This window comes from Garra rufa, chromosome 9 (assembly GCF_049309525.1).
Source record: "Garra rufa chromosome 9, GarRuf1.0, whole genome shotgun sequence".
Taxonomy (NCBI): Eukaryota; Metazoa; Chordata; class Actinopteri; order Cypriniformes; family Cyprinidae; genus Garra; species Garra rufa.
Window position 1 is genome coordinate 24,050,624 of NC_133369.1, and position 20,070 is coordinate 24,070,693.

General features: G+C 35.9%; 3 protein-coding genes across 3 annotated transcripts in view; all 3 read right to left on the reverse strand.

Moving 5' to 3' along the window:
• gem (GTP binding protein overexpressed in skeletal muscle) overlaps positions 1 to 641 on the reverse strand; it is a 5,180-nt gene extending 4,539 nt beyond the window's left edge. The window contains exon 1 of the mRNA XM_073847789.1: positions 543 to 641. Within this exon, the coding sequence (XP_073703890.1) occupies positions 543 to 641 (99 nt within the window). The remainder of the gene's footprint in view (positions 1 to 542) is intronic.
• An 888-nt stretch (positions 642 to 1,529) lies between these two features.
• rad54b (RAD54 homolog B) lies at positions 1,530 to 19,375 on the reverse strand. Its single transcript, XM_073847790.1, has 13 exons — positions 19,214 to 19,375; positions 17,832 to 18,054; positions 8,800 to 8,931; positions 7,875 to 8,162; positions 6,631 to 6,793; positions 5,921 to 6,146; positions 5,631 to 5,838; positions 5,410 to 5,549; positions 4,277 to 4,573; positions 4,022 to 4,170; positions 2,454 to 2,715; positions 2,062 to 2,128; positions 1,530 to 1,738 (listed from the first exon to the last, which is right to left on the reverse strand). Exons 1-13 carry the CDS (start codon positions 19,373 to 19,375, stop codon positions 1,530 to 1,532), a joined length of 2,526 nt encoding a protein of 841 aa, XP_073703891.1.
• Positions 10,184 to 15,322, reverse strand: fsbp (fibrinogen silencer binding protein). The gene is made up of 2 exons (XM_073847224.1): positions 14,807 to 15,322; positions 10,184 to 10,962 (listed from the first exon to the last, which is right to left on the reverse strand). Exons 1-2 carry the CDS (start codon positions 15,202 to 15,204, stop codon positions 10,395 to 10,397), a joined length of 966 nt encoding a protein of 321 aa, XP_073703325.1. The 5' UTR covers positions 15,205 to 15,322; the 3' UTR covers positions 10,184 to 10,394.
• Positions 19,376 to 20,070: the final 695 nt, after the last annotated feature.

Consider the following 20,070-nt stretch of genomic DNA (forward strand, 5'->3'; position numbering starts at 1 on the left):
GCATGTTTAAGAGAAATCGGACTGAAAGCGCACTCTCCAGTGACCAAGCCTCTCGTCAAAAAAAAATCTAAATGCTAAGTTCACCTTAGGAGCATGTTGTGTGGAGAGAGGGGAACTGGTTCAAAGTTCACTTTAGTGAGGAGAGCAAGTTTGATTTATTTGGGTCTGAGGGTAAACATTATGTTCAGCATCAAACTGAGGAAAGACTGAAGCCCAAGTGTGTAAAGAAGTCAGTAAAATGTGCAGTAGAATGTGTCATGATTTGGGGGATGTTTTCTGCTGAACGACTTAGGCTTCTTATACAGTTACACGTCAGGGTGAATATAAATGTTTATCAGGACCTCCTTCAGCAACATGCAGTCCCTTTTCAGTAAGCATTTCCCAATCAGACAGCAATTTTCAAGCAAGACAATGCTTCCATCACACTGCAAAATGGGTAAACCAGTTACTTGAAGCTGAAAACACTAAAATACTGGGTTAGAGTCCTGATCAAAACCCGATTGAAAATCTCCAAGAATGGCTATGAAACCCAATACAGTTACCGAACTGTGGAAGAAACCAGAAGAAGAGTGGACCAAGATCACACCAGTGTAGTATGAGAAACTAGTGATGTTCTGCAGCTGCAAATGTGCTAAAGTCATTCAAAGCAAGGGCCTCTATTCATATTTCATACTAATTTCTGACACCTGTAACCCTTCAAAATTTTAGCTGGAATCTTCTTTCATGCTACAGTGGTTACTCTTTTCTAATTTTGATCACTGTGTTTTCCACAAAATAAAAAATTCAGTTAAAAATGCCTTCAAACTGTTAATAGAACAGTGATATACCTATAGCTAACATTCCTTCAAATCTTAAGCTATGAAGATTAACAATATTTCAGAAAAAAAGTCAAGTACTTATAGATTGCTCTCTAATATTGATCTCCATTGTATTTGATGGACTGCAATGAATTAATCTGTATATCCTTTAATTACAGTTGAGATCAAAAGTTTACACTCCCTTTCAGAATCAGCAAAAGGTTAATTTACCAAAATAAGAGGGATCGTACAAAATGGATGTTATTGTTTATTTAGCACTGACCTGAAAAAGATATTTTACATAAAAGATGTTTACATCTGTGGATCATTCAGGTAACAACACAGTATTAAAAATCAAGTGTATGTAAACTTTTGAACAGGGTAATTTTTATAAATTCAACTATTATTTTCTCTTGTGGACTATATGTAAACATCTTTTATGTGAAATATCTTATTCAGGTCAGTACTAAATAAACAATAACATGCATTTTGTATGATCACTCTTATTTTGGTCAAATTAACATTTCACAGATTCTGAAAGTGGGAATATAAACTGTTGACCTCAACTGTATTTCAATTTCAATTATGAATTGATTGACACAATGAATGCCTAGTTACTGGTGTTAATCTGGCACCTAGTGTAACTGGCAGCATTCCTTAAATTTTCACTGAAAAAGTGCTCACAATGGTAGGAGAACCATCTAGTTCCTCCTTTATTTAATTTGCTTGTATTTATTTACCTGGTGTATTCCCATCTCCAGTGCACTGGCAGTCTAGTAGGTTGTGTGTGAGGCAGGTGGTATTAGGGTCAAAGCTGAAAAGGTCCCGTAGCTCCTCAGCAGAAAAGCTAATATGCTCAGCTTTCTTAGACGAGTCCACCACTGTCCCAGAAAGCCCCTGTTTACTCACCTGCCTCTGATAAATCTTTTCTTCTATGGAACCTGCACAAGACACATGCACATTACTGCAGATCCAAACTCATGTGAACTCTGTAAACAAATGCTTTTTCCAACCATGATTCATCAATCTGAAAGCCTTCCAAAAATAAGAGTGTGTCTCATCATGTGACATGTGTCATAACATAGAGCTTATTGGCAGAAAAGAAAGCCAGTCAGTTTGTGTGGGCTATAATTGATGAAAAGCTGTGAGATGTTTCAGGTCAAGTACATCTTATTGTACAGTCATAATAAAGAGCTAAATTTATCTATTGACAGACAGGCTGATTATACTCAATTTATGGTTAATTTATAAATGTTTTGGTTACCTGTTGTAAGAAATCTATAGATGTGAACTGTTTTCTTCTGTCCGTCTCGCCACACACGTGCCATGGCCTGATAGATGTACAACAATAATTGTTTAGATCATTTGAGCCTTATAAAACAAGCACGGCAGCAAAACAATCTGATGGTAACACATAAAAGCAAAGCATTCAGACAGATAAAAGACTGCAAGAATTACAACAAATTTAAGTTTTTTCGTATTTACTGCCATCTAGTGGTCTGCATTAAAGGTGCAATTAAGACAAGTATGTGGACTTAAAGAGTGTGGTCTACCGTAATTGCACTGAGCTGCATGTTTTTTTTTTTGTAAAATTTACTATGTGTTTTATTGTTGTTTTGCAGTGTAACAAGTGTAACTGTTTTGACGTCCACTGACCTGTATGTCATTGGCAGGGTTCCAGTCTATATCATACAAAACAAGATGGGAAGCACCAATGAGGTTTAGTCCCACCCCTCCAGCCTTGGAACTGAGTAGCAATAGGAAGTGGGATGAGTGTGGGCTGTTGAAGGAGTCAACAATTCGTTGTCGCTGGGCTACAGGTGTCTGTCCATCAAGTCGACACCATTTATAGCCTATGTGATCACAGACGTCCTGCAGTAAGTCGAGTGTTTGTGTGTAGTTGGACACCAAGACAACCCTATAGAGAGACAGAGAAACAAAAATGGACACAAGTCTCATACCACACGTCAATAAAATGGACATTTTAACTTAGTCCCAACAATGTTTGGATGTTGTTGTTGGTGTCAAACAAGGTTTACTTATATACAATACAATGTAATGTAATGTAATGTAATGTAGTATAAAATAAATTTGTAAATTTTTAGGATAAATTATAATATAATACAAGTAATTTATAATAGTTTAGCACTGTTTTGTGATCTCAAAATTATAATATAATATAATATAATATTTTTTGTAAAACTTTAGGATAAATTATAATACAATACCACAAAATAGACTAAAATCAAACAAAAATCAAAAATATAATATATAATATTGAAAAAGTTTGGATCAATTATAATATAATACCACTAATTTATAGTAGTTGTGTGCACTCAAAATATATAATATATATTTTTGTAGAATTTTTAGATAAACTGTAATATAATACCACATAATGTATCAGTTTAGCACTTTAGCACAGTTTTGTGCACTGAAAATTATAATATAATATGTTATATTTTTGGCAAAATTTTCAGGATACATTAATATATACTACCACATAATATAATAGTTTAGCACTTTAGCACAGTTTTTGTGCACTCAAAAACAAAATATAATATATTTTTTGAAAATGTTTTAGGATAAATTATAATACAATACCACATAATATAATAGTTTAGCACAGTTTTGTGCACTCAAAATTATAATATAATAGAATTAATATAATAGAATAGAATATATTTTTGTAACATTTTAGGATAAATTATAATATAATACCACATAATATAATAGTTTAGCACAGTTTTGTGCACTCAAAAATATAATATAATATTATAAATATAATTTGTTTGCAAAATTTTAGGATAAATTATAATACTACAAAAAAATTATTGTGTAGCACTTTGGCACAGTTTTGACCACTCAAAATTCTAATCATATTAAAAAAAACTTTTTAGAGGTACTTTTTTGTGTGCTTGAGGACTCAATACGCATTATATACCAAAAAATGCAGATGAATATTTTTCTTATCTTAAAAACAAAGTAAACTCAGTAGCAATAGTAGCCCGCTTGTAGTAGACACTGTTTGTAACGTGACCATACTTTGGTGGCACCCATGTAAAGTACGACTTTCACAAAGCCACTGATATGAGTTAAGTGTTCATTTCAAGCATATATCATTTATCCATTTATTTATCAGAATTGTCAATAGAGCTTATCATTTCTTGATGTGAAAACCTTTCAAATGAGACAATATCTGACAGCAGTGTTATATGTGGTACCTGTCTGTGCGATTGACTTGCTGTATTGCTGACAGCAGGTCTGTTAACACTAGAAGTTTCCCAGAGTCTGCAGTGCCAAAGGCACCTGTAGAGTATCCCTCAGGAAAGAGTTCCATCATTCCATCTTCAGACATCTCATCCGACTTTTCCTGAAACAAATAGCACAAAGCATAAATAAAAAGCATCATATATATGATAAGATGATAAGATTTATGATAAGAACATGGCAAGGCAAATTACCAGCACTTATTTTACCTGTAAAGTGTTGTAGAGAAGCCCGGGGTGGTTGCAGAGTTTCTTGAGGGCGTTGATGCATGCGAGGTGTGGGCTATGTGTGTGTGTACTGGCACCAGAGAGGCAGGCTTTGATGGGCCGTGTGGCCAGCAGGACTCCATACAGACGCAGCTGCAGTTCAGTGGGTTTGCAGAATACGGTCCACTCTATCCGCTCGGATAAATACTGATTAATGATCTCCTGAGTGCGCCGTAGTGTAAACACACCTGTCAGACGAAAGAGCTCAGCCGCACGCTCCTCTCCAATGCACCGCTCCTCCTGAAACAGGAAGTTGTGATCAATATTACTCCAGCAAATGGATACAGACAGACATTTTCTGGTAAATTGCTCAAGAATGTTGCAGAGATTTTTTTAATCTATTAATTCTGGATGATCAGTATAGGATATTTAATTGCAAATGCTAAATGCCTTTATTTTTACATTTGCATTCCCTTTGCCATCACTATGCTTAAAACCAATAATAATTGCATATGTTAAAAACTATGGAAAGCCTGTTTGCACCACTGAATAAAAACATTTTAAAAAGATATTTGCGACTTTTTCATCTCACAATTCTGAGTTTATATCTTGGAATAGCAAATTTGACTTTTTTCTCAAAATTGCGAGTTTACTTTGTAATTGTGACTTTTTTTCTCAGAATTGTGCGTTTGTATCTCACAATTCTCACTTTCTTACACACAACTGCAAGATCTTTAATCAGAATTGTGAGATATAAAAAAAAGTCAGAATTGTGGAAAAAAGTCAAAATTACTAGATACAAACCCGCAATTGTGAAAAAAAAAGTAAGAATAGTGAGTTTTTAGCTTGCAATTCTGACTTTATTTATCGCAATTGCGAGTTTATATCCCACTATTCTGACTGTATAATTTACAACTGCAAGTTTATATCTCACAATTCATAGAAAAAAGTCAGAATTGCAAGATGAAAACCCACAATTGAGAGACATCTTTAATATATATAAAATTATATATATGCATGTAAGTATATTTCATATAATATAATAATCACTGAAAAAATGCAAATAGAAAATACTTTTAAAAATTATAAATATTTTATTATTTTGAAAACTTAGATGTTTGATTATATCTTGTTACCTCAGTGCAGGTGGGCTGGCGAGATCTGAGAATAGGATCTTCGTAAATCTTCCTGTAGGCTGCAGATGTTCCCAGAATTCCTGGATTTACAAACTCAACGATGGAATAAAATTCCTGCAAGTCATTCTGCACTGGAGTACCTGTTCAAGTAATAATCACAGTTTTTTAGAATGACATAACATAATACTACTACACTTGTTTGAAAGTATGTTTGTTTGAACCTGTTAATATAAGACGGCGTTCACACGAAAGGGCTGTGAGTGCACCGGACGTTTTGATGTTGCTGTTTTTAAGGCGATGACCCTCGTCACAGATGAGCACTCCAAAATCCAGCTCTTTCAGTTGGTCCACAGAGCGCAGCAGCATCTCGTAACTGATCACCATGACAGAGCAAAGAGGAGAAGACACAAAATCCTCCACACGATGATCCTACCATGACAACATATACTTTTAACTTTCTCTTACTCATCCAACCATCTATTATCTGACACAAACAGCCACACATACACACCTGGTCCACAGTGTAAACACTGATCCTCTCCCTGCCAAGCCACTTGTTGAACTCAGCAGCCCAGTTCTTAACCAAACTTCCGGGACAAACCACAAGTGCTCTCTTCAAGACAGGCCGCCCACCGTAGGGGCCCTGTCTCAGTAGTGTCCACAGAACACAAACACACTGCAGCGTCTTCCCCAGTCCCATCTCATCTGCAAGAATGGCCCCACAGCGGCCAGACAGTCTGCAACACAAACATATATGTGCAAATACATGCATAAACAAAGAAGTGTGAATGTGAGAATATTAAAAGTATAACCAAAAATGCAAGACCTTTGTTCATCTTCGGAACACAAATTATATTTTTGATGAAATCCCAGAGCTTTTTGACCCTGTAAAGACAGCGGCATTACTACCACTTTCAAGGATCAGAAAGTTAGCAGGGACATCATTAAAATAGTCCATGTGCCATCAGTGATTCAACTGTAATATTATGACTATTTTAACAATGTCCTTACTACCCATCTAGGTCTTGAACGTGGTAGTACTGTTGCTGTCTATGCAAGGTCAGAAAGGTCTTGGATTTCATCAAAAATATCTTAATCTGTGTTCTGAAGATGAACGAAGGTCTTATGGGTTTGGAACGACATGAGGGTGAGTAATTAATAACAGAATTTTAACTTTTGGCTGAACTATCCCTTCAAATTAACGGATGAACACTTATTTACCTCATTCCCATTAAACATTCATAAAGGAAGACTACGCCGTCTCTCTGATGTGGCCGAAGATGATTGGTCAAGTGTGGGTCGATGACCACATCCACCAGTGGAGAACCAGATTTATTATACAGCCACTGGTGATCGGTCGTCGGTCGTGGCATCACAAGGGCACCTTGGGACAAACAGTATGGATATGAACAGTTTGGAGTAAAATGTAATAATTTAAATGGATATGAGCTCATTTTAACCACTTTTAATCACCTTCATCTTCATTGTCTTATTTAAATGTAAACATTTTTTAGAAGTACAAATATGACATGTATCATATACTATAAGGACATAAAAGAACATGGATAACTAAAAAATATTTGAAAAAGGCCTGGTTTCACAGACAGGGCTTAGACTAAGCCAGGATTAGGTTTTAGTTCAATTAGGGCATTTAAGTAGCTTTAACAATGTGCCACAGAAATGTGCATCTTGAGACAAAACAATGGCACTGACAAATTTTAAGATTTTTGAGTGTAACTGGCTTTCAGTTAAAACTGCTGAAACTTGCATTTTAGTCCAGGGCTAACTTAAAGAATTAGTTCACCCAAAAATGAAAATTAGCCCATTATTTACTCACCGTCCAGGCATTTAAGGTGTATATGACTTCCTTCTTTCAGATGAATGCAGTCGGAGTTATATTAAAATTATCCTGGCACTTCCAAGCTTTACAATGGCATGGGCTGGTGTTTCTCTTCATCAGTCCAAAACAAGTCCAATAAAGCGCATTCATCCATAATAAAAAGTGCCTCACATGGCTCCAGGGGCACATGTGCAAAGCCAACGTTCTGCATTATCCACCTGGAGCTGCTTCCATTTACGATCAGTTGGCACCAGCTAGATGTTAGTCTGTGTATGATGTATGAACATTTTTCTAAAAAACAATGCTTCCATTCACTACAGGAGACCTTTATTCACCTCCTGTAGCCATGTGAACCACTTTTTAATATGGATGGATGCACTTTATTGGACTTGTTTTGGACTGTTGAAGAGGAACACCCGCCCATGCCATTGTAAAGCTTGGAAGTGCCAGAATAATTTTTAATATAACTCCGATTGCATTCGTCTGAAAGAAGGAAGTCATATACACCTAGGATGCCTGGAGGGTGAGTAAATAATGAGCTAAATTTCATTTTTGGGTGAACTATCCCTTTAAGCCTTGTCTGTGAAACCAGGGGAAAATGTATTAAGTTGAGCATGTGCTATACCTGGTGCGTTCGGTTCATGTCTGGGTTTACAGATTGGTTTCTCAGGTTCAGAATCTGTAAGTGCACCTCCCTTGAGCGCTGGTTTGGTAAAGGATTTGGACACTGGTCGATATACAGGAGCCTTCAAGACCGTTTCTGCAGGAGTCTCAACAGCAGCATCTTGAAAACAACGGCCTTTGGCGTAGTCCTCGTCGGATATGACCCCCATGACCTCGATTTGCTTCCCTCCTACCATAAGAGTCTGTCCCTCAGACAGGCTCTCCAGCTCTGATGCCTTGTAGCCCGAACCTAACAGAAAAGCACTGATTTAAAACAGACATCTAAACATATTACCTCAAAAGTGAAGTAAAGGAAAAATTATGTATTTCAAATACGGAAGATATTTCATTTTTTGTATGATATCACGGCTAATATGAAAAATATTAAATACAATTTTGTGTAAAATTAAAAGTAAAAAAATTAAATCAACCGTTTTAATTTTTCAAAAGTGATTTAGGTACAAGTAAATTGTAGAATAGAATGTACAGTAAAAAAAAAAAAAATTGTTTAAAGACTTTCAAACATTAGGGGCTGGTTGCACAGACGGGGCTTAGACTAAGCCAGGATTAAGCCATAGTTCAATTAGGACATTAAAGTAATTTTTTATAATCATGCCTTAGAAAAAACATTATTGGAGTGCATCTTGAGACAAAACAAGGGCACTAATATATTAGTCTGGGACTAGGCTTAATCCTTGTCTGTGAAACCAGGGGAATACGGCATAAAAAAAAAAGAATTGGGGAAATTAGCAAAGCTTGCACAAATATAAAATATCAAAAGAAAAAAACTCTAGTATTGGCTGATAAACAATATACTTGAACATCCATATATTCAAATATGCATTTATATACAAATCCAGTATTGCCTAAATGAGTGAGAGGCAAACCTCGTCCAATGTCCCGCCCCTCCATGTCTTTGAGGACAACACTGCGCCCCCTGGCAACCAGCACAGCGTCTCCTTCCCAGCGCTTATGCTTCCGTGATGACGCCTTGCACCACATTACACTATAATAACGTGCTTTAAAATGAACAAATAAAAGATCAGCAGTGATATACAACACAGCAACAGCCAAAATCATATACATAGTCTCAATAAACGTATTAGCCTTTATACAGCCACATAAATGCTAATTTAGTGCCTTGTGCTTTTGTTCTGTTACACAAACTACATAAATACCGGTCAGGTGACAAATAGTGGAAAGAAATTAAATAAATATATACACTGCTATGCAGAAGTTTGGGATTATTAATGTTTTTTTTAAGAAGTTTAAGACGTTATGCTCACCAAAGTTTCATTTATTTGATCAAAAAAACAAACAAAAAAAAACCTTAATATTATAAAATTATAATAAATAATTTAAAATAGTGTTTTTTTATATTAATATACTTTAAAATATAATTTATTTCTGTGATGCAAAGCTGAGTTTTTATCAGCCATTACATTCTTTTGGAACCTGTGATACAGGTGTGATGCATTTATTCAAAACAGAAATCTTTTCTAACAATATTAGTCTATACTATCACTTTTAATCAATTTAATGCATCCTTGCTGAATAAAAGTATTCATTTATTTTAAACAAAGAAAGCAAAAAATAAAAATAAAAATACTGACCCCAAACAGCAGCAGTGTATATTGTTACAAAAGATTTCTATTTTAAATAAATGCTGTTCTTTTTCATTTTTATCAAAGAATCTTGAAAAAACTATCACAGGTTCCAAAAAAAAAAAAAAAAAAAAAAAAAAAACAGTTTTCAAAATATTAGAATGATTTCTGAAGGATCAATTGACACTAAAGACTGGAGTAACAATGTTGAAAATTCAGCTTTGCATCACAGGAATAAATTCTATTTTAAATGTATATTAAAATAGAAAACCACTATTTTAAAATCACAATAATATTTCACAATATCAAGTTAATGTATTTTTAATCTTATAAATGCAGCCTTAATGAGCAGAAAAGACTTTAAAAACATAATAAATCTAAAACATCCCAAACGTTTGAACGGCAGTATATATAAATAAACAGTTACATAAATGTCACAATAAAGGGGGAAAAACAAGCAATTTTCATTTTATTTAGACTTATTTATAAATGTATTATACTGTGAATAAACACTGAAAAGAAGTCCACATAAACAGCTTGACTGAATAGGTTCTCATTCATTGCAGTTGCTATGAAACACTTTTGTGTGACCAAAAAAAAAAAAAAGAAAAAAGAAAAAAGGACAAGCTCAAAACACTGAGATTAAGCAATTATGAATTTATTAGCGAATACATACAAAATAAAATCTTTTCTTTTTTTTTAACCAGGCATTCATACATTAAAAACATTCACTCCTGCTACAAACATCAGAAACAATCCTTATACAAATATCATTTGAATACAAAAACAAGAAACAACTGTACAAACAAGTCTGTTCATTTTAATTTAACACATTACTTCCCTTTGCAATAGACTTTCAAGACATGACACCATGCATGTCACATCAACGGCAGTCCTTGTCGTAGCCTGGCCGCCCTCAATTTCTCTACTTTGACCCTTGAACGAAGTAGCTCCTCCTCCAACTGTTGCTTCCTCTTAAGCCCCTCCCTCTTCTCCTCTAGATACAGTCCAAGCTTTCTGTGATTGGCCAGAAGCAGCTCATGCTCCTCTCGCATCATCTGCAGAGCTTCCGCCTCAAAAACCGGATTCTTAAACATTGCCCTCCCCCTGTGATACGCGCTCCTCCTGGGGCCGGGTGCCGACGGCGAGGGTGGCAAGTGTACGGAAGAAGGGCACGGAGAAAGAGATGCCGCGTACACATGGGAGGCCAATTCCTCTTCCTCATCTTCCTCCTCTTCTACTACTTCATTGTCCCTCTCGTTCTGTCCATGGTGGGCCTGACTGTTCGGGGTGGCGATGGTGACAGGTGAACTGTGGGATGTGATCAGGTGGATATCAGGAGGCGGTTTCACATCCTCAGTCTCCACCCTCACAGCCGAAACAGACCCATAGTCCGACAAACTGCTGCCTGGCTGTTCAACTGGAGAATTCCTCTTGAACTGAAGCCTAGCAGAGATACATAAACACATGATTCATTAAGAATCATAATACTGAATGTTAAACATGATTTAGAAAAAAAACGAGAGCTTTGAATGCTCATTTGAACATTTTGGTATATATGTGACCCTGGACCACACATAAAACTGAATATTCAAACCAAACCGTAAGTCGTAGAGACTTGAAACTTGGAGGAATGGTTGTACTCACACCGCCAACATCACCAAGCCTTGCCCCAATCAGCCTAATGGGGGTGCTACAGTGATCCAAATTACATCATTAGCTGCATTTCCATCCACCTATTTTTCTGCGCATTTTGGAATATCGCATAAAAAAATCTCTGGATGGAAACGCCAAAATGCGCATAAATTCTGAAAATGGGCATAAAAAAAACTTATGCGCACAACTGAGTAGGATAAACTTTTTATCCAATAAGGAAAATTGCGCATAAACTACGATGGAAACACTTTTACCGAATAAATTCTTCCATGCGTATTAAAAATATCATGTGACTGCACGATGGAACGGGCTAACTCGACTAACCAGCCGACCCATCTTGTTGCACAGCATCAGAAATTTTGTATTGGTCATTCTGAAATGTTTCCTTCACCAGTTGTGTCACTTGACCACCACATTTAGATTTTTTAATAGTAATAAAAATCATTTAGTTCAGTTAGAGAACAAACAGTGCAATTAAAAACTGAACACAGCTGCTCAACAGTCACATCACAGATCCGCGGCAGGAGTCCGATTTAATTCATCACACGAGGAGTGTGAGCCGAGTGTGGTAAGAAAGACAAGACCTTGGCGAAAGATTTTTGAAACAAAATGCAAAACCGCCTGTTTTAAAAATATTTTGGATTTTAAAAAGGCCTGTTGACTGCTGCCGCTTATCTAAAAGGCGATTTTGGAAGCTCATTGGAAGAACATTCGATTCTTATTCATTCCACCGTGTTTGCTGATTTTCAGTAGGCCTGTTTTTTTTTTTATAATTACACTTTCTGTAAGTTACTTAACAGTTATTTTATTTTTGTTAATAAATTAATAATTCTGTTTAATATAGATTAAGTGAGTTTGTCGTACTCTTTTGTTGTCATCCATTCAATCATTTGACGCCGAATTGCAGCTAATTCGAAAGTAAAAGTAAAATGCTCATGCACGGCATTTACAAGCTATTTTAAAAACGAAGAAAAGCGTGTGAACGTGGGAAAACTTTAACAAACTACCCCCCTCGGTGATACTGGTATTGCCTATGTTGCCACGTCAATTAACCGGTGGGATAATTTCCTTACCGTCACATCCCTACTACAATCCCTTTCCTTTAATTATATTTATATGAAAATGATTATTTTCGGTGACTTATCCTAGTTTTCTTAGTGATATTTAGAGGAAGTTTGTCAGCAAGTGACGATTTTGTTCTCTTTGTCTTGTTGGATGGAAACGCTGCTTTATGCGCAAATGTTTTATGCAATGTTCCAGTTTTGCGCACAAGTTAAATTCGCATTTTTGGATGGAAACATAGCTATTGTTTGTAACTCCTAAACTGTCAGTGGCAGGCAAAGTGCATGCCTCAGATTCTGGTATTCTGGATTTTTTGCAAATCCTACTTCTGTGAACTTGTCCTAGGTTTTTCGCCCGATTGGAACCAAACCAGTGCAGAAAGAGAGTGAATATCAATAATTAAAAAAAAAAAAAAAAAGCCTAACTTTTGAGTCAGCGTTACAAAGGGACGCCAAAACATTCGAAAGGGGCAGGGCCACTTAGTAAAATGCCTAAAAGTCCTGAATGGAATGAGATATCTTTTCCAAACTCATAATACTTATGTAAGAGCTCAAGCTGAGGTCGCAGGACAAAAAACACGGAGCTTGGCCACTTGGAAAAAATGGCTGTACCTATGCAACCATTTGTCCTACCAACATGAAAATCGCTGTGCATGGTCTTGGTCCAAAGTGCCACAAGTGTAAGGACATTTGCATATCTCAAAAAAAAAAACATGTCCGCCATTGGCCGATGAAGTTTAAGCACCTATTAGACAAGATTAACGGAGGCCGGTCGCAACGAAACTCAGTGGGCCTGTTTGACTCATGGGCCCAAAGGTCTGTGAGAAATTTGAAAGAAATCAGCAACTGGGGGGACAATATTGTGCTTTTCAAGGGCGTAAACTATTTTTTCTGCACATACACATGACATTCATCTCATAAGATATAACTCATCATTCTGGACAACTTTGCCTTTAGAATTACTGCTGTCATATGGCAGTGAGGAAAAAAACACTGCAGTACAATTCTTTGGACTCTCCAGGTCAATAATAAAAAAAAACAAACATTAAATTTACCCTTTGAGAAGCTATAACGGGGTCGTTTAGAAAAGGGGCCTGTCCAAAATTACCCAAAATCCAATAAGGCCTAAAGGAAAACTTCATGAAACCTGCACATGTGACAGGTGATTTTAAACAAGCATGCCAAGTTTTAAGGAGATCAGACCACAGCTGGCGCTATAACAGGCATAAACGTTACAAAACATAATATTTTTATGGTAAATTACCTGTATTTGCAAAAAAGGCTTGCTACATAATCTCTTTTTTCAAACATGCTTAAATGCTTAAAAGCACTTGAATCCCACTGCTTGCAGCTATAGTATAAATTTCCTACTGTTAACATGTAAAATAATATTTTGAATAGTAATATGCATTGCTGAGAACTACATTTGGACAATGTTAAAAGCAATATTCTCAATATTTTGATTTTTTTCCACCCTCAGATTCCAGATTTTCAAATAATTGCATCTCGACCAAATATTACCCTATCCTAACAAACCATACATCAATGGAAAGCTTATTGATTCATGTATGAATCTCAATTCAAAAGAATTTACCCTTATGACTGGTTTTGTGGTCCAGGGTCACATATTCTCAGAATAAATGCTGCAACCAAATGAATCAGATCATGTTTATCCACAGCTCTGACAAAAAGAAAAAGACCTGTTGTTTTGTCAACACAACCGAAAGCCTAAGACACGGAGATGCTAGTGGAAAGCAACTCCTCTGGCACATGGCGGCAAACCTGGCATTAACGCAGCATTGGAAATACGGTTAATGACATCCAAATCCCCTCAGCGCTGCAGCTTACCTCTGGCACAGGACAGAGTGAAAGGACAGCGAGCGTGTGACTGCAACGTGTGCTTTGACCGCATATGACACATTAAAACTAGCAAGGGAGATGTTTACATGTCAAAATTGCTGAACTCTAATTGGCTGAGTGGGACAATTAACAAAAAAATCTGAGAAAATGTATGTGAAGATATTAATAGAAGCTGGAATCAATTTTTAAAAGCTAATAATATAATGACCCTGGACCACAAAACCAGTCACAGCAGGTAGCACGGATATGTTTTGTAAATTTCCTGCCATAACGATATCAAAACTTTTTTCAAATTTTTGATTAGTAATATGCATTGCTAAGAACTTTATTTGGACAACTTTACAGGCAATTTTCTCAATATTTAGATTTTTTGCACCCTCAGGTTCCAGATTTTCAAATAGTTGTACCTCAGCCAAATATCGTCCTATCCTTACAAACCATACATCAATTGAAAATAATGGATAAGCTTTCAGGTGATGTATAAATCTCAATTTAAAAAAAATTACCCTTATGACTGGTTTTGTGGTCCAGGGTCACCTATCAACTTCTCAGAGAAGCCAATTAGGCCTCCTGGGAGTTTGTGTCTATGTATTTACTTATTAGTTTAAATTTTCCATTGGGTGATAGTTGTGTTTTTATAATTATGGATGCACCATATGTGCCAGTTTAGTTTTTTTGTCTCATGTGAGTATGTGTACGGTGGTCAATCTCACCTGTGGAGTGTGTTCGGCTCCTTGTCCCCCACATGAAACAGTTGAGGTATCATTTCCATAATGCGCTTGGTTGGCTCCGAGATGCTGCCCCGGTACTCAGGTTGGGCGTGGCTTCGCTGAAGAACTTCCTGCTTGGCACTTTCTTTAAGTCGCTTATAGAGGGTCCGAAGGCCCTGAGCCGTTCTGGGGGGCCTCTCGCCTCCGAAACTATTATAGCGTTCTGCAATGCTGTCCCAGCACCGGTTTTTATCCACAATCACAGCGTGCTTGTTGGTGTGCTCTTCCAGAATGCGTATGTGAGGCTGGACCAGCCGCAGAAGATCCAGTTTCTCAGATAGGGTGAAGTTGGAGGAGCGGGCCTTGCCCACCATGCTGTTAGACATGAATAAGGTAGACATCCTGCCTTTAGGCTAGTCTCAATGCTCTAGGTTTGATCTCCTTCTCCTCTTCTCCCTGTGCTGTGTCTGTCTTTCTCTACTCACTTGTGTGAGCAGGCTGCTGCACTGCTTGTCTCAGTTAAACAACACACACATGCACAAACTGGCTCTCAAGCACACAGACGTAAGAAAAAGAATCAGGCTTAACTAGGCCAGCCTCGATTAGGCCCACGCCTACCCGGGGAGGGCTTTGCTGGAATTCCTTTTAGCTTAAGCTGACGCAGGTTCAGTAAAGCTGCTTAAGCCTGGCCTGACCTACATAACAAACCCGACTACATTAGACTAGAAACACAGCGGAGCTCTTTTATTCCGCTGCAAACAGCGACATGTATTGCATTTTTTATCGTTTTTAAACGTGTTGTTATATTTAAAGCGCGTCAAGTCTGTGTTTTGACAGCAGAGAGCGAGTCTGCGCTACTGTTGAAACGCCTGAGGAAACATTAAACTGACGCTTAACGACTTCGCGCCTGAACAATGTTTTGTGCGTTTTGTGTGAACAGTTTTCAGACACCAGTTGCTATACGTTTCCCAGTCTGGCTGACAAATTCACCACAGCTTACACTCATAGTATAAAGCACCTCTGCCTTGAATCTGTGGCTGTGCAAATCTATGCGCGGCGCGAATACGATCACACACACATAGCGCCTGTCAATCAAACGGTTCGTGTGACCTGATTGGTTAGTTTCACTCAAAGCCGAAGTTGGAGGAGGGGAATAGAGATGCCGCTGTTCTGTTCATCCTGACTACTCGCTGAACCTTGTCTCGGCTAGTTTTACTTAAGGGTTGGTGACAAAGTGTCTCTTTTCTTTCTCAATCATAATCTCTTTCTTAGTTTGTAAGTGTACACTACATTCTAGCAACGTGTGGGATATTATAAAATATCAACGCGATAAGGTTCGCAATAGCATTTAAAACTGACGCATTACTCAAAAAATCACACAAAAACACAAAAAACGAACATTGCTTAGGTTTTAGCATCATTACTTCAGTCACATGATCCTGTTCAGAAGAACAGCATTTATTTGAAATAGAAATCTTTCGAGATATTATAAATGTCTTTATCATCACTTTTGATCAATTTTATGCATTCTTGCAAATAAAAGTATTAATTTCTATAATTTATTTCCAAAAAAAAAAAAATTATACTGACTCCAAGCTTTTGAATGTATGGTGTATAATGTTACAAACGCTTTTTATTTCAGATAAATACTGATCTTTGGATCCTTCTATTCATCAAAGAATCTTGGAAAAAAAGTACTCAACAGTTTTACATTTTGATGATGATAATAATAATAATAATAATAATAATAATAACTATAATAATAATAATAATAATAAATGTTTCTTGATTTCTGAAGGATCATGTGACACTTAAGACTGGAGAAATTATGCTGAAAAGGAATAAATTACATTTTAAAATATATTCATATATATAATATATAACAGAAAACAGTTATTTCAAACAGCAAAAAGCTTTCACAGTATTACTGCGTTTGCTGTATTTTGGATAAAATAAATGCAGGTTTGGTAAGCAGAAGAGACTTCTTTAAAAAAAAAATCTCACTGTTTAAAAACTTTTAACTGTTAGTATAAAATGAAACAAGGCCAAAAAATGACTAATATATCACTTTATTACACAGCTCTCTGGAATACTTGTTCAGCGGTGCCGTCGCCCATGGCAACTGTATATTAGACTGCTAATCAAAATTAATTTTTCTTACATAGTTGTGCTTTTGTTCTCTCTTTGAGTCTCTACAAAAAGGCTGATAAATAGTAACTTAATTAAAACATAAATCAATATTTAATTTCCATCTATTTACTTATTTGGGGAGTAGTGGTGTAATAAAGAGGACAATGCAGTCATTACCGCAAAAATAACACCTATTAGGGTAATACAAGTCTGGGGTTTGTTTTGCGATAATGACTGTCAGGTCAATTAAGTTCTCTGCTTTTTGGATCATGGCTAAATTACAAGAGCCATTTACAGAGCAAATGGTTTCCAAAATCAATGGTTACAAGGAGATAGCACATTAAAAACATAAAAACAGACCATTTGAGATGAGTTGTAACTACAGAGCACCTTTTCAGCAATGTTTATATTGTTGAGTGGCAGTATCTAAAATAAAACTCTACTTTTGAAAAAGTCATCCCTTGAGTCCAAGTCTAATATATGTTTACAACTAATGCATTACAAAGATATTATCCACCTTTTTCTTCAAAGCAGAAGTAAGCCTATGGGTGAGGCTTCTGGCTCATTATCCACTATAACGAAAAGAATAACACCGTGTGGTAAACAGTGAAACTGTTTGCAATTCAAACCAGTGTGTTCATAATTAAGATAATACATTAAAATACTATGTTAAGACACACCAGTTTGCAATATCAAGCAGCAAAACCAGCTGCTGTGTACAGTAAAAAATAGCTGGAGGCAGATGAGACCGGAGACTAGACACATTAAATTGACAAATGGCCCGAGTCTGTTCTTACGGTAAGAAAAGGTGGATACATTTATTTATACACTAAACAGACTGAAAAATCAGTTTAACATTTATTGAGCAATAGATATTTCAATCATCTTTCAATCTTACCGGTAGCTGTGCTGCTGGCTTGCGTGTTTGGCTGTGTTGAGCAGCTGTCCTTATCTGCTGGTTGTTCAGGTTCAGGATAGTCAGGTGAAGACCTGAAGCTGTTTTCCTTACATTCACCGTGAGGAACTGCACTCAGGACCCTCGCTAAAGCCTTACTGCCCACTTTAGCCACTGGTGCATTAGACATGGCTGGAGCATCTGCATTACTCAAACACTTCTGAACCTGCAGGGAGAAATAACTTTAAAAACAATATTCGCAAGGGGGAAAAAAATAACATGCACCTTTAGCCTTCTTCATTCACATTGTTACACATATCTGCATTATTATCATGATAAAGATGAAAACACTTGTAATAACACACACAAAGAACCTGGATAGACAATGAACATTAAGATTATCAATTGCATTTTATGTGATTAAATTATGTACACTACCATTTATTTTTGCTCTTTAAAGAAGTCTCTTCTGCTCACCAAGCCTGCATTTATTTGATCCAAAGTACAGCAAAAACTGTAAAAATTTTTACTAATTAAAAAAAATCTGCTTTCTATTTGAATATATTTTACAATGTCATTTATTTCTGATTTCAAAGCTTATTTTTAGCATCATTACTCCAGTCACATGATCCTTCAGAAATAATTCTAATATTCTGATTTGCTGCTCAAACATGATCAGTGCTGATCAACATTTATTATTATTATGTTGAAAACAGCCGAGTAGACTTTTTCTGAGGTGTCTTTGATGAATAGAAGGTTCAGAAGAACAGCATTTATCTGAAATAGAAATATTTTGTAACATTACAAATGTCTTTGTCTTTAACATCAATTTTAATAAATTTAAAGCATCTTGCTAAATAGAAGTATTAATTTCTATAATTTATTTCCCCCCAAAATAATACTGACTTTAAGCTTCTGAATGGCATAGTGTATAGTGTGACAAGCTTTTTATTTTAGATAAATGCTGATCTTTGTATCTTTCTATTCATCAAAGAATGTTGAAAAAATGTACTCAACTGTTTCAAACATTGATATTTATAATACAAAAATGCATATTAGAATGATTTCTGAAGGATCATGTGACATTGTAGACTGGAGTAATGAAAATTTAGGTTTGATCACAGGAATTAATTACATCTTAATATTTTTCAAATAGAAAAGTTATTTTAAATAGTAAAAATACACTATTTTATATGCTAATATTATACTGTTGGATCAAATAAATGCAGGCTTGGTGAGTAGAAGAGATTTCTTTAAAAAACATTAAAAATCTTACTGTTCAAAAACTTTTGACTGGTAGTGTACAAAATCAGAAACACTGGTCACATAAAATTGGTCACTTTTGACCACATTCACCATTTTGAATTATTTTTTTTGTTTGTGACCTTATTGAGCAGCACATTTCCCAAAGCAGTGGGTGCTGGTGGTGACGGTACTGATGGTTCTGGTTGGGGTGGTCCATCATTTCTTGCAGGCCCCGGTGGCATAAACCTGGGTATCTTAGCAGCATTTCCACGTAGCTGACTCGGAGCTCCAGATCTACGCATCCTGGTAATGAAGACACAAGTTAAGCACCACACAGTAATAAAACCATTAAACATCAAAGGTCAGATTAAAAGGATAAGTTACTTTCTTATGTAGATGACTAAAGGAGAAATTTTATAGTGCGGGGAAATTAAAAATTGCGATTAATCGCATCCAAAATAAAGGTTTTTGTGTACATAATATATGTGTGTACTGTGTATATTTATTATGTATATGTATAGACAAACACATACAGTATGTATTTTGAAAATATTTACATGTATTTATTTATATTCATATAACATTATATAAAAATATATTTAATATATAAACATATCATATTTTTTCTTTAATATTCATGCATGTGAGTGTATTTATATATACACATAATAAATATACACCGTACACATACATAAAACGGTTATTTTGGATGCGATTAATCACGATTAATCATTTCCCAGCACTAAAACAATTCTTTTACTTTTGAGAAAGATATATTTAATATTATATCTTATATTACTACATTGATTTAAATCTCATGAGCCTTAAGTATAACACAAAGTAATGGCACTTAACAAAACAAATAAATAACGGTAATAAATTAGGGTTCCTAGGTAAGTGTTATTGATTCACTGAAAAGAATTGACTCATAAGAGTCATTCAGTCAGGAATCGGACTGCGCTAGTTAGGATGTATATTTGTAATTCACTAAAAATGT